At 40.3% G+C, this 15,884-nt stretch overlaps 2 protein-coding genes across 2 annotated transcripts; both read left to right on the forward strand.

The window, feature by feature from the left end:
• Positions 1 to 5,493: 5,493 nt before the first annotated feature.
• LOC311507879 (uncharacterized protein) lies at positions 5,494 to 6,432 on the forward strand (the record flags this gene model as incomplete). Its single annotated transcript, XM_084572418.1, has 2 exons — positions 5,494 to 5,722; positions 5,826 to 6,432. The coding sequence occupies exons 1-2, from the start codon at positions 5,661 to 5,663 to the stop codon at positions 6,430 to 6,432; spliced, it is 669 nt and encodes a 222-aa protein (XP_084428544.1). The 5' UTR covers positions 5,494 to 5,660.
• A 3,234-nt stretch (positions 6,433 to 9,666) lies between these two features.
• On the forward strand, positions 9,667 to 10,605 carry LOC311507880 (uncharacterized protein; the record flags this gene model as incomplete). Its single annotated transcript, XM_084572419.1, has 2 exons — positions 9,667 to 9,895; positions 9,999 to 10,605. Exons 1-2 carry the CDS (start codon positions 9,834 to 9,836, stop codon positions 10,603 to 10,605), a joined length of 669 nt encoding a protein of 222 aa, XP_084428545.1. The 5' UTR covers positions 9,667 to 9,833.
• Positions 10,606 to 15,884: the final 5,279 nt, after the last annotated feature.

Below are 15,884 nucleotides of genomic sequence, written 5' to 3' on the forward strand. Positions count from 1 at the left end.
AGCACCCAGGGATTGCATGTGTTCAAATAACACATATTTTAAAAAAGCAAAGATAGAAAGACTACTTGCAGAATCAGGGCTGGCTCTGAAGAAATATTTCAACAGTAAACCAACTGCAAACCAAAACTTTTCCGGCGACTTCATCAGCATGAATCACATGCAGCAATTTTCAGAGGGCAGACAGCGAGGGAAGAAAAGCTGAACTAAGTGTTACAAAGAGAGCTAATGAATATTTACACAGAGAGAATATAACAGAGGGAAAACAAATACAGAGAGGGCGAGACGGAAGGAGACGGAAAGGCTCATGCTACACATACATACACCCACACTCCTGGAATACAAACACTTGCAGAGTTTTTAGTGACTCCTTCTTATCGTAATTCCGTTGACATATTATAATTTAAACTGCCTTTCAGCTTGAAAAAAAAAATACCAGCTATGTTATCACTTGCAATATTTTACAATGCAAATCACTGTAAACACAGCACTTCTGAGCTAAACGTGAATTATATTCTGTTTATGTATTTAAGTGTGTGACTTGAGCTGTGTGTGACTTGGGTTGTGCAAACAGAAGAATTAAAGCATCTTACCGAGTTGATAATACCTCCTGTGGTGAGGATGTGGTGGTGGCAGTCACTATGTTTTCTAGCTGTCCATCCATCCGTCCCATTACCTTGAATGCAATAGTGTGTATCAGGAATGCCTGGACGGATTTTCATTACATCTGCCACATTCACTTGGACTCAAGGATAAACCTTGAGCTCCATAAAAAAAAGAGGGAAGAGCATGTTATCCAATGGTGCTAACTTCCACTTCAGCACTGAAATACACTAAATAACTTTTATTCACTTTTTGAGGTATTTATAATGTCCAGCGTATGAGTCTAGACCACAGGCTGTATAAAGATAGACAACGGAACTGCTCCTCGAAAGTGAAGCCAAAGCTCCACCACGTCCATGTTGGTGGATAGGAATTGGGCCAAACTTAAACACTAAAGTACACATCAAACAATTTTCTTTCAAGGGTGGTCATTTTAGGTAGTTAATATAATACTGATCCATATTCAAGTGTCAATTTTTCTGATAAGTTTCGTTTTAGTTAGTTGTTTGACGCCATATAATCAGGATGCGACATGATGATGACTACCAATGTTTATGTCAACCGCTCCGTGCAGTGGTCCCGTGGGGTCGTGAGAGTTGTAAAGAAATAAGTGCAGTGTATAATCCAACATTTTTCTTTGTAACTGGTGGAGGAAGAGCAGAACGCAGTATTTATTAAACGAAAATGTGAGTGAGTCTGGAGGAAGTGTGGGCGGGTCATCCATAACGCGGTTCCTCGTGGCTTAACACTCGGACCGTACTGCATAGACTCTGGTTACAAACTCGGAAGATGGCCAAGATAACTGCCCATAACATTGTTTGTTTACTTGGTGCATGTTTCTGTTTTGTGACTGCATTCTGTGCCCATGATGTGTACATGTGCATTTGCGCTATACATGTTTACATGCTTTTCTGTCTGAATTCAACAATGAATGAAATAAAGTTGTATCGTATCGTATGAGAGTATCATAAATGTGTGTGCATAGAGAGAAAACCATGGTGTAAGGCTCTGAATGCTTAAGCAGTCCCACATCTTTTGCAGTTGTTTATCTTCCTGCTGGTGGTCAGTTGTTTATTTATGCTGGTGTAGAGTTTCTAGCTCGCTCTGTAATTCCCAACTTCTCTGAGACAGCAACACTATTCTGTACTTATTCCTGTTTATTCATATTATTTTTTCAGTTTTCTTTTTCTTTTGAGCTCAGAAAGGTCGATGCAGTCCATCTGAAGATGGTCAAGGTGGTCATGACGTAAACCAAAGGGACAGTCATGTTTGATTCAAGGTTCACCAATTATCATGTACTTGCATCATGTGCAGTTTTGCCAACAACAATAAATAAATCGTCATAATTTCTCCTGCACATCGAATAAACCACTTGAGTAATAAGAACCCATAAATGACAACATCTGAGGTAGTAGAAATGACATCAGCTTTTATGAATCGTGATATTTCCTGTTACCAGCAGCAAACCACAGTGCCCAGGTGTGTGTCCATCTGTCTCCAGGCTATTGGATCATGTTTCACAGTGACAGCTGTGCTTCTCCTATCATGTGGCAGGCTCCACAGGGCAGGGGAAAATGAAGTTCATGACCAAGTCACTAAAATAATGAGTCAGGTCAGAATCTGTTTCTCTTTTCCTACTTTGACTTTTGTGTTTTTTTCCATCCTCTATCGTGTTCACCAGTGTAATAAATAAGAACAGCTTATTTTTTACAAGTTGCAGGTTTCTATTGAAGGTGCTCAGTCATTTAGGTAAGGGTATATCCAAGAAACAAGCTGAAAAACAGGAAACTGGACCAGGTTTCAAAAAGTTTCTTGAAGACATTTCACCACTTGTCCAAGTAGCTCCTGGTGGGGAGTTGGGCTTTTAGTAGGAACATCTGTGGGTGTCACATGAATAGTGTCTGTTAACGACCAGATACGTACTTACCTGTAATTGGAGGAAATCATTTTTATCCCCTTTCAGTTTGTATTTATGCGAAACCATTCAACATCAATAAAAATGGAAATGTGCCACACTGACTCATTTTCATCTCAGGTTCTTTCTCAGAATGTTAAATTGCAGTTGCTGCAAACAAATCTTACATAATTATTAGTCTAATACATATTATTTCTACATTAAACAAGACCACAACTGTTGCTCTAGCCAATTTGCAACAGGCAAGATTAGACAAATTTGTAATAAATCCAGATTTTACAAAATCACACGGCGTACAAAAACAATATCACAAATCCAAGAACAACTCATGCACGATTCTCTGGTCTAAAACTTCACTGATTAGTTTTATAACATATTCCATTACAATGCAAGACACCACATACCCTTTCGTGTATTAACTCAGTTCAACAACACATCTGGCTCTCTTCATTTCTCATCATTCCGTGTTTTCCCCCTCCTTTACTAAACTCCTGTCTCAGAGTGTTTCTGCCTCTCCTTTGTTTTGTTTTACTCTTTCATTCTGTGTTTCTGTTTGAGTCTCTGTCTGTTCCCTTACGTCTCTGATGATTTTCCTCTGGCTCATTCTGTGTGAGCCTCTCTCTGCGCTTCAGTGACTTTTTGAAGTTCGGTGCGATGAGCGATGTTATACTCTTTCCCACCCAGTTTCTACAATATAGCTTTTTTTAAAAAAAAAAAATTACATAACAGTGTCAAACAAGTCGGTCTGATGTGCTGTCATGATAAATCTCCCTGATGACCTTTGAGATGTATTCACACCGACACTGAAGAGTTTCCTTTTTTTTGAGCCGCTTGTTTGACCAACTGCGAATAGTATTTGAACTGTAGTGTGAACAAAATATTAAAACATCAAACTGTTTTGTTAGCCATGCAGTACTAAAATTCCATTGTTGGAATCAGACCAGACCTCTTTTTAATGTTGACACTTTTACCTTTTATTTACATATTGAATATTATATATTCTTCAGTAAGATGGATTATGTGTGCTTGTTTATACCATACACTGTTAGCGCCATGTATCATAAGAAAATATTGGTGAAATTAAAGAGTTTCGCGGCAGATAATGCGTTGTAACATATAAAACATATAGCAATGCTTTCTTACGGAATAAATTAACATCTAAAAAAAAAAGTAAAGTATGCACACAACATCCTGTTTGACAATTTAATTATAATGACACCACAAACATAAACTCTAGAAGAAGAAACCTAAAAAGTCTTAGCTTTTTAAAATTTGAATACTAATTTAATTAGCAAATTCAGTTTTTCATTTCTTTTTTTAAATTACCTTATTTAGTTATGAACGGATTTATGTATTTTTATTGATGGATCAGTCTTTCCTATATTTATAGTTGATCTATTAGTACTTTAACACATAAAATTATAAATAAGTGAATGCATTTCTTCTCTTTAACTCCAATAGTTATGACATATTTTTGATATTGAACTCAGTTTAATTAGTTTTCTAAACTTAAAGTAATCCATTGTCTTGACTTCTTGTGAGTTTTGTCTGTGTGGTCAATGTTCATTTAATCTAACTCAAGTTTTGAGTTGAAATGTAGGGGATGTAGGAGGAGGAGGAGGTGGAGGTGGAGGAGGAGGAGGAGGTGGAGGAGGAGGAGGGGTGACATGATATGAATACTGGGGAATATAGAGGCTACCATCATTTTCCCATTTTTTAATGAACAGAACTATTACTAGAAAACGGCGATACCTTTGAAACAAGGCTCTGCAAACGAGGATTAATTAATTAAACCACTGTGTTACAACGTCAGCAAAAATACTGGCACCATAAGTGTAGTGGATGGGTGGATTTTAGAACTTGTTTCCCTACCAGGTATGCATTTAAAAGTGGATGTTTTTGGTGGATCAAATTTTAATGTCCTCCTCTCTAAACGGCCTACATAAAATAAATGTCAAATTTCTGAATCAACAAGATGTTAATTCAATCTGTCTGAAGTTTAGGTAAACTCGGAACAAAACTTGCCATTAGTCGTCAAGATGAGAAATCTAAGTACTGTAGAAATTAATACATTAGTGCTGTCAACTGAAAATAGCATACTATATGAATATAGTTAAACTGATCTTAATTTGGAATGCGAGTTGAAATAGTGAGGAACTGTGAGTTCATTTGACAGAGAAATGATCATTAGTTATAACTAGTTGGTTATAAACCTTTGAGTTGAAACAGAGGTTTTCTTCAGGTTGAATTTACTCACATTTTCAAATCAGCAGGTGAACTACTTGCGTATCAAGGATCCCTGAGTGCTTTTACACGTTTCACCCGACTCGTTGTAAGACATTCATCATTACTTTGACAGTTTAGTCAGCTATTTGGACATAGCGGCATCATAGCCATGGCGTTCACTGAAGGAAGTAGAGGCATCTACAGTCCCATCAGGGTAAGGACCAGTTCAGTTGTCTTTAGCTTGATTCAAAACATTTTCAGATGTAGTTAACACAAAATAAGAGGAGAAAACTGATCTAATCAACAATTTGACCTTATTTCCACTTAATTCCACAGGTGTTCTTTGACACCATCGTATATGAGCGGCCTTCTTGAGAACTGCTGGCATCCCGGCTCCTACAAGTGTTATGTAAGATCCTCTATAGTTTCAAGTCTAGTTTCAAGTCTGGTTTCAAGATAAAGCATCAATCCATCTGACCTCTTGTGTTTTATTTAGATTGCACTTATTGCTGAACTTTTGAGGCTTCAGCAGAACAAACAGCTCTCAGCTAATATGTCTGTTGAAGACATGATAGAGCCGCTGATGGAGGACAGCAAGAAGACTCTGAGGATCCAGTGAGTACCTGAGAAACACACCACACCTTTTACTCTGCTAATAAGGTGTGTAACTGTGAAGATTAAACTTTTGTTTTCTTTGGGTTTGAAGGATGTGGGAATTCGAAATGGATGGCTTCCATAAGACCAATGCCAAACCTCTTGCCCAGCTGGTAAGGACACACTCTTGAAAAGACTGCACACTAGTTTGAATTCAGTTGACATACATCACTTAATTTTCTCTTATAAATATGTTCAATCTGCTGAACACCTCTTTTCTTCTTGTCTCAGATGTGGGAGGTGTGCAACAGCATGAAGAATAGAGATGTGGAGTTTGAAGCCAGAAGACTCCTCCATTTTTTCAGAGCCCAAGCCTCCTAACTTTCAGTAAGTTGCATCTGCCATTCATGTCTTCTCAGTTAAGTTCTCTGGTTGTGATGTTTGTGTAATTTCCTGAAGTGAACTAACTCTGCATTACTGTAACCCACAGACATCCCATGATCATCAGTCAGGCCAAAGAATATGCCAGGATGCTGACAGAGCAGCAATTTGAGGCCCCTAGCTCCAAACTGCTTGAACCATGGGAAGTGGTGAAGGAGGTGGCCCCCAAAGTCCTGCAGGGCTTCTGGGACCATCCTCCGACTACTTTCGTCGACATGCCCTCCAAGAAGCTGTGTACAATGGCAGTTGGAGTCACAAAAGCAGTAGAGGACCGGGTCTACGCTGCTATGTCCTCCATATTTCCGCAGGTCACCTTCTCCCGCGCTGTACGAGAGAACTTGATCCGGTCTATTCAGGAAAATGTTAGACAGGCCTACCCCCAAGATGTCTTGAAGAAGAGTGTCAACTGTTTTGCAGCAGATGTGCTGAATGCCATCGTTGATATTGCAGCAGGAGAGATCTGTTCGTTGTTTCCTCCAGCTTTTCTTGGCACCACTGCTGAACCACCAGCGTTCTTGTATACCACCCTGGATGCAGCGGAGGAACAGGACTCTTTGGTGGCTGCAGCTCCATCACCTCCCGTTCCCTACTTTGATGGATCTCCTTCCATCCCTGCAGTCCACCAAACCCATATTGGACCTGAACAGCTGCTGTGAGTCCATCACCTCCACCTGCACCTGTAACCACTGCAGATGAAGCTCCAGCCAGAGTTCGGGTTCCATCTACATTTTCTTTGTTTTATTTTCATTTGCATTTCAATCTGCTTTGGCTTCATCACCTCCGTCGGCTCTTGTGAACTGTGCCCACCAGAGATTCTCCTGTGGTTTCAGCTGCACTTCCACCATTTTCATTTTTTGGTTTTATTTCATTGTTCTTTTTTTCTATGTTTTATTTCAATAAATTGTTCCATTCAGATGATTCTGACTTGGTCCATGTTCAGCATGTGTGTGAATTTGTCCATCTACCCGGGCAGTGCGATTTTGTGTTTGATGACTTATCTGTATGAAAAGATGGTTGTGTTCTTTCCTGATGCAAAATGAAACTCCTGCCGATGTCACACCCTCCATGCGTGTAAATCTGCATCCCGCTCCACAATCTACCGGTCTCGGCTCTGGGCCGCCATCAGAATCTTATCACACCAAAAAAAAAAACGCACAGAGCAGAAGTTGTCTCTTTAAAACACAATCTTATTGATCTCTTTAATCTCTCTTCTTGTACTTATCTTTTTGTATAAACCCTCTCCCATTAATTTTTAAATCAATGAAGATGAATTATTGTTATACAGCTGCACAATAACTTTTAACAGCCAATACACAATTTTGTGTATATTATTTTAGATGCCTCTAACCTTTTCAGCACATAGTACACAAATATGAATTGAATCACATTCCAAACATGTTTTAAGAAACATCAGATGCATTACTTCTGTAAAACTCAAATTTCTAACATAGCAATAGCAATCACAGACTTTTTTTCCCACACTAATAAGCAATTAACCACATTCTCAGTCTCAACACATACACTTATCTGCCTCTGGTTGGTTTTAAACACTGTCACAGAAGCATAACATCCTGTTCTTAGCCCTACTGTTTGCCGTCTCCCACCATGCAAATTGCTTTAATTTCATATACTGACAGAGCAAATGTGCCAGAAGTGGTGTGGACTTTGTACAGAATTCCATGATGTGCAGATTGGCAGTGCTCATGAGCACCCCTTAACCTCTTTTCTCTTTCGCAATTATGTGACATACGTTTTTGTTCCTCGTTGGCAACTTCTAAGATTATTCAAGGCATGTTTCAACCCGAATATGGTCTGGATTACAAGCTTACACTCATCTCTTGCTGTGTGTCTAATATTACGTAGTTATTTGTATGTATACATGAAATGACTATAATACTTCACTGTTGTGCGAGAATTTATACATATATTTTACCAAGAAGAAACCAAGTGTACAAATCAGTATTAGGGATCAGTTTTACATGTTTAGCTTGTTTTCATTTAACATGAACAGTCAACACTGGATTAAATACATTTAGTTAAATAAAGTTAAACACATTCATAAGAATAAAAAGGCCTCCTTCAATTTGTCAAATATGAGATGTGTCAAATATGAGACAATGTACACAATGTGAGAGCATTTACTTCCTTTAGTTTTATGAATTTGTGAGAACTAGACTGCCAATGTCTAAAAATAAAAGGTTCTCTCTTCTTGTGTGGAGCTTCCTGGTGAGCTTTGTGACAACACAAAGGTTTAGTAAAGTGCTGCAAAACTTAAATTCCCCACATGGGCCTTTGGAGCCTTAGCGATGCAGGATAGCACAAAATCTTTACGACGAAGCATAGATAAAAGGGGTCTTCTATGTAAAACAATAGTTATGACATATTTTTGATATTGAACTCAGTTTAATTAGTTTTCTAAACTTAAAGTAATCCATTGTCTTGACTTCTTGTGAGTTTTGTCTGTGTGGTCAATGTTCATTTAATCTAACTCAAGTTTTGAGTTGAAATGTAGGGGATGTAGGAGGAGGAGGAGGTGGAGGTGGAGGAGGAGGAGGAGGTGGAGGAGGAGGAGGGGTGACATGATATGAATACTGGGGAATATAGAGGCTACCATCATTTTCCCATTTTTTAATGAACAGAACTATTACTAGAAAACGGCGATACCTTTGAAACAAGGCTCTGCAAACGAGGATTAATTAATTAAACCACTGTGTTACAACGTCAGCAAAAATACTGGCACCATAAGTGTAGTGGATGGGTGGATTTTAGAACTTGTTTCCCTACCAGGTATGCATTTAAAAGTGGATGTTTTTGGTGGATCAAATTTTAATGTCCTCCTCTCTAAACGGCCTACATAAAATAAATGTCAAATTTCTGAATCAACAAGATGTTAATTCAATCTGTCTGAAGTTTAGGTAAACTCGGAACAAAACTTGCCATTAGTCGTCAAGATGAGAAATCTAAGTACTGTAGAAATTAATACATTAGTGCTGTCAACTGAAAATAGCATACTATATGAATATAGTTAAACTGATCTTAATTTGGAATGCGAGTTGAAATAGTGAGGAACTGTGAGTTCATTTGACAGAGAAATGATCATTAGTTATAACTAGTTGGTTATAAACCTTTGAGTTGAAACAGAGGTTTTCTTCAGGTTGAATTTACTCACATTTTCAAATCAGCAGGTGAACTACTTGCGTATCAAGGATCCCTGAGTGCTTTTACACGTTTCACCCGACTCGTTGTAAGACATTCATCATTACTTTGACAGTTTAGTCAGCTATTTGGACATAGCGGCATCATAGCCATGGCGTTCACTGAAGGAAGTAGAGGCATCTACAGTCCCATCAGGGTAAGGACCAGTTCAGTTGTCTTTAGCTTGATTCAAAACATTTTCAGATGTAGTTAACACAAAATAAGAGGAGAAAACTGATCTAATCAACAATTTGACCTTATTTCCACTTAATTCCACAGGTGTTCTTTGACACCATCGTATATGAGCGGCCTTCTTGAGAACTGCTGGCATCCCGGCTCCTACAAGTGTTATGTAAGATCCTCTATAGTTTCAAGTCTAGTTTCAAGTCTGGTTTCAAGATAAAGCATCAATCCATCTGACCTCTTGTGTTTTATTTAGATTGCACTTATTGCTGAACTTTTGAGGCTTCAGCAGAACAAACAGCTCTCAGCTAATATGTCTGTTGAAGACATGATAGAGCCGCTGATGGAGGACAGCAAGAAGACTCTGAGGATCCAGTGAGTACCTGAGAAACACACCACACCTTTTACTCTGCTAATAAGGTGTGTAACTGTGAAGATTAAACTTTTGTTTTCTTTGGGTTTGAAGGATGTGGGAATTCGAAATGGATGGCTTCCATAAGACCAATGCCAAACCTCTTGCCCAGCTGGTAAGGACACACTCTTGAAAAGACTGCACACTAGTTTGAATTCAGTTGACATACATCACTTAATTTTCTCTTATAAATATGTTCAATCTGCTGAACACCTCTTTTCTTCTTGTCTCAGATGTGGGAGGTGTGCAACAGCATGAAGAATAGAGATGTGGAGTTTGAAGCCAGAAGACTCCTCCATTTTTTCAGAGCCCAAGCCTCCTAACTTTCAGTAAGTTGCATCTGCCATTCATGTCTTCTCAGTTAAGTTCTCTGGTTGTGATGTTTGTGTAATTTCCTGAAGTGAACTAACTCTGCATTACTGTAACCCACAGACATCCCATGATCATCAGTCAGGCCAAAGAATATGCCAGGATGCTGACAGAGCAGCAATTTGAGGCCCCTAGCTCCAAACTGCTTGAACCATGGGAAGTGGTGAAGGAGGTGGCCCCCAAAGTCCTGCAGGGCTTCTGGGACCATCCTCCGACTACTTTCGTCGACATGCCCTCCAAGAAGCTGTGTACAATGGCAGTTGGAGTCACAAAAGCAGTAGAGGACCGGGTCTACGCTGCTATGTCCTCCATATTTCCGCAGGTCACCTTCTCCCGCGCTGTACGAGAGAACTTGATCCGGTCTATTCAGGAAAATGTTAGACAGGCCTACCCCCAAGATGTCTTGAAGAAGAGTGTCAACTGTTTTGCAGCAGATGTGCTGAATGCCATCGTTGATATTGCAGCAGGAGAGATCTGTTCGTTGTTTCCTCCAGCTTTTCTTGGCACCACTGCTGAACCACCAGCGTTCTTGTATACCACCCTGGATGCAGCGGAGGAACAGGACTCTTTGGTGGCTGCAGCTCCATCACCTCCCGTTCCCTACTTTGATGGATCTCCTTCCATCCCTGCAGTCCACCAAACCCATATTGGACCTGAACAGCTGCTGTGAGTCCATCACCTCCACCTGCACCTGTAACCACTGCAGATGAAGCTCCAGCCAGAGTTCGGGTTCCATCTACATTTTCTTTGTTTTATTTTCATTTGCATTTCAATCTGCTTTGGCTTCATCACCTCCGTCGGCTCTTGTGAACTGTGCCCACCAGAGATTCTCCTGTGGTTTCAGCTGCACTTCCACCATTTTCATTTTTTGGTTTTATTTCATTGTTCTTTTTTTCTATGTTTTATTTCAATAAATTGTTCCATTCAGATGATTCTGACTTGGTCCATGTTCAGCATGTGTGTGAATTTGTCCATCTACCCGGGCAGTGCGATTTTGTGTTTGATGACTTATCTGTATGAAAAGATGGTTGTGTTCTTTCCTGATGCAAAATGAAACTCCTGCCGATGTCACACCCTCCATGCGTGTAAATCTGCATCCCGCTCCACAATCTACCGGTCTCGGCTCTGGGCCGCCATCAGAATCTTATCACACCAAAAAAAAAAACGCACAGAGCAGAAGTTGTCTCTTTAAAACACAATCTTATTGATCTCTTTAATCTCTCTTCTTGTACTTATCTTTTTGTATAAACCCTCTCCCATTAATTTTTAAATCAATGAAGATGAATTATTGTTATACAGCTGCACAATAACTTTTAACAGCCAATACACAATTTTGTGTATATTATTTTAGATGCCTCTAACCTTTTCAGCACATAGTACACAAATATGAACATTCCAAACATGTTTTAAGAAACATCAGATGCATTACTTCTGTAAAACTCAAATTTCTAACATAGCAATAGCAATCACAGACTTTTTTTCCCACACTAATAAGCAATTAACCACATTCTCAGTCTCAACACATACACTTATCTGCCTCTGGTTGGTTTTAAACACTGTCACAGAAGCATAACATCCTGTTCTTAGCCCTACTGTTTGCCGTCTCCCACCATGCAAATTGCTTTAATTTCATATACTGACAGAGCAAATGTGCCAGAAGTGGTGTGGACTTTGTACAGAATTCCATGATGTGCAGATTGGCAGTGCTCATGAGCACCCCTTAACCTCTTTTCTCTTTCGCAATTATGTGACATACGTTTTTGTTCCTCGTTGGCAACTTCTAAGATTATTCAAGGCATGTTTCAACCCGAATATGGTCTGGATTACAAGCTTACACTCATCTCTTGCTGTGTGTCTAATATTACGTAGTTATTTGTATGTATACATGAAATGACTATAATACTTCACTGTTGTGCGAGAATTTATACATATATTTTACCAAGAAGAAACCAAGTGTACAAATCAGTATTAGGGATCAGTTTTACATGTTTAGCTTGTTTTCATTTAACATGAACAGTCAACACTGGATTAAATACATTTAGTTAAATAAAGTTAAACACATTCATAAGAATAAAAAGGCCTCCTTCAATTTGTCAAATATGAGATGTGTCAAATATGAGACAATGTACACAATGTGAGAGCATTTACTTCCTTTAGTTTTATGAATTTGTGAGAACTAGACTGCCAATGTCTAAAAATAAAAGGTTCTCTCTTCTTGTGTGGAGCTTCCTGGTGAGCTTTGTGACAACACAAAGGTTTAGTAAAGTGCTGCAAAACTTAAATTCCCCACATGGGCCTTTGGAGCCTTAGCGATGCAGGATAGCACAAAATCTTTACGACGAAGCATAGATAAAAGGGGTCTTCTATGTAAAACTGAAAAAACCCTCATAGTCTTAACATCGGTCCCCAAATAATTTCATCCCCGTTCACACCTCGAGTCTCGAGTCACTGGCCAATATTAGAGTGCCATTCAATAGAGGATAATGGATCAAAACAAATTCCAAAGTGAATATCTGGTTGTTACAGACCCTAGTCATGAGAGTTTTAGGAAGGTGCCACCCTCAGATGTTCCTAATAAAGGCCTAAGTGCCACACCAGTCTTAGAACTGAAGAACCTACTTATTCAAGTAGAAACTAATCCATCGGCCGACTGGGGCCTTTCTGAGTGGAGTTTGCAATTTCCCTGCGCCTGTAATGGTTCTCTCCAGGTACTCTGGCTTCCTCCCACCGTGCAAAGACATGCCCGTTAGGTGTGAGTGTGAATGGTTGTCTGTCTCTCTGTGTTAGCCATGCGATAGACTGGCGACATGTCCAGGTTGTGCCCCGCCTCTAGCCCAATGACAGCTGGGACAGGCTCCATCCCCCCCCCCTCCCCCGACCCTCCCGAGGACAAGTGGGTACAGAAAATGAATGAATGAACATTTCCAAGAAAACACAAAAAGTGATAAAAAAAAATAAAATAAAATATGTTCTTAAATAGTTACACTGCTGCCAATAAATTCACACAAACTATAACTTGTGAGTGCATGTGGATTTTATGCACAGTCCCTCATGAATCCGTAAGTGGCACTCTGACCCTAAATAATTAAAATATTTACCAAACCTCTGCTCGGGTTTTACGCTCTCATTGCCTTTATAATGAGACTGTGATGAGCTCCAGACTGACCTGATGATTGTCAATACCTGGAATAATATTGCTCAACAGTGTGTCTTCATATGTGACTGTGTGTGTTTGTGTGGCATGTGTATACATCTATTCATGCTGACATAAAAGGTTGCCCAGTTGCCTGTCCACAATCATTTGTCTATTTGTGTGTCTGTGTGTAGCTAATCATTTTAACTTATTATCCTTTCCTGCACCCCCTTCCAATTTTCCATCGACTCTATCCATTTCCCATAAAAGACACTTCCAATATGTTTCAAGTCTTTTCATGCTGCATCTGTGCGGGGCCTTTGCTACTGTGCTCCAGTTTTGTTATGTATGTGACAGACTTTTAAATATCTGGGTGAGCTGGCTTGGGCTTGTCTAAGGGCATCCATGTGCGCTGGTGCTCTGCTATCTGAATCTTTTGTCATTCTGCTGCTCGGCACACAAGACCACATGTCAATCTACCGCCGGTTCCCTTTCTCCCATGAGGTAATTATCTACAGTCTGGTTCATGTGATTATTTTCTGAATGTGTGTCAGAGGGATCGAGAGAGAGAGAGAGAGAGAAAGAGAAGGAGGCTTCAATCGTCTAATGGAAGCTACAGATTTCCCTTTATTTCCTCTGGGAACAGCTGTCCCAACCTTTGTCCCTTCTCCTGCCCTCACCCCTCCAAATAAAAAATACTACATTGTTGTTTCTCCTCTCGTCGTCTTCTTGCAGCCTTACATGTCTCCTCTCTCCTTTTCATTTTTCTTTCTCGGCTCCCTCCACACCACAACCTCCCTCCGCGCCTCTTCAGCCTGCATCCAATTCCTCTTTACTTCCTCTTTTCACTCCTCCTTCCCTTAGCCTTTTGCCCTCTCCTCCCTCATCTCTTCTTCCTGCCTTTGGGGTGAATAAACATCAGTTGGCCGTAAGGAATCTGGATTTCAGAGCAGAGGAGATGTGAGACTTGAGATGTGAAACACTCCAACAGAACATAAACATCTGCTTGTTCCTGTGCACCTGCCAGATTACTCTCATCATCCTCAATGGATTACAGTGTTTTGTTGGCTCTCTTTACCCTCTCTGACCCTCAAATCCAAATCCTTCCGTGCCTCTCTATAGACCTCTCTACATTCCAGTCTTTACCTCAACCCTCAAAACTGTCTCTGCACTCTGTTTCCCGTCTCAGGATTGTTTGTGGTTTGTCACTTGTCAGTCATTTAAAGCAGCTCTTCCAAGCCAAACGCACACACACACAGACACAGACACAGCCAGGGCTTGCATATGCAATAAATGCACATACGGAAAGTGTCAGCTCAGACTAAAACACATAAGCAGATTGCAATGCAGTGCACAATATGGCATGGCTTAACACATCACAAAAACTGAACCACAGTTGTCATTATACAGTGTCTCTTACTGCGTCTCTTGTCCTCTGCAGGATTAACTTTGAAGTCACCTACAGTTGAGTCTGAATAACAGTGCAACACATGTACGATAGTTGCGGTGGAAAACAACAGCTATCTGATGGATTTCCTAACGATTCTGCGTTTTCCTTCTTGGAATGCTCAAAATCATCAGTGTGCAGAGGTTCTGCATAATCCTGCAGGGTTAGAGATTTCTTGCCAAATGAGGCCAACCACGTGAACAATGTATCATGGCGACAGGTGCTCCATCTCCTCTGCCTCCAGGTCATCCAATTTGTTTCTCACCGTGTTCCCAATTCAGCGACTGGATGTTTCACAGCCTGTATTTGTAGACGGAAAGCGATGCAATGGGCTGCCAAGATCTGTCTTGTTTAAAAAATGTAGCCTCTTTGGGAAGGGTAGGAGCAATGCATCCTGTAGACCTCAGTATCCCACAATCCTCTCTGCTGTGGCTTAATGAAGCATTCCGGTGATCCCGATCAGCTTGGGAAACTGGAAAGTGTTAAGTCACCATAACAGGTATTCAGTAGTTGGGCATAGACGGACTCAATTCTTATCAGACTAGGAATATGGTAACACTCCATGTGGATTTCATTAAAGGAACAGTATGTAGGATTGTGGCCAGAACTGGCCAAAACTGGTACTGCAATCACTTTCAAAATACTGTAGAACGGTGTATCCCCTCAGCCTCCCCCCTGACTCGAGGTTGCCAGCTAAGCTGCAGGATCCAGCAGGAACGTAGGCTGCTACAAGGAGCTTCCAATGGCAAGTGACGAGTCCTACACAGTAAGTTTTTTTTTCTGTTAATAAAGTTTATGCTTCATGAGAGATGTTTTGCGAAGTAATTATGTATCGCAAAAATGTACTAATGGCGATTAGCCAAATATTTCATAAAGATGTACTGTAATACCACATTTCAGTCGGAACATAGATTGTTTTCATACCCTGCTAGTGGTGCGATAGCGCTTTTTATGAACGCATTTAGCACGGGCGACCATGGAAAATCCACTGTCTATATGTAGGCTACGGAAGCACGGGGCTTTTAGCCTATACCAACAAACATGGTAGAATATAGCATCCAAAAGTCGAGGGTCAATTCCATGCCATTCCGGACTTTGTCACGATGTATTTCGGATTCATAACGAGGTCTTTTAGGTTTAGTAACGTTATACATGTTTTATCCGACACGTTCGTAGCTGCAGCTGTGGTAACTAGAGCAGAGCTGGCAACCCGGAAGACGAAACTCTACTGACTTCGTGATTAGTAGATAGCTTGAGGGTGGCGCCTCAGGCCAAAACACAACATGACAACATCAACATCAGTTGAGGGCTGCAACTTTCACTTTTAAATGACAATATCCTGGCCGGACCACTGTTGTCAGTGATATAA

This window comes from Chelon labrosus (genome assembly GCF_963514085.1).
Source record: "Chelon labrosus genome assembly, chromosome: 22".
Lineage (NCBI taxonomy): Eukaryota > Metazoa > Chordata > Actinopteri > Mugiliformes > Mugilidae > Chelon > Chelon labrosus.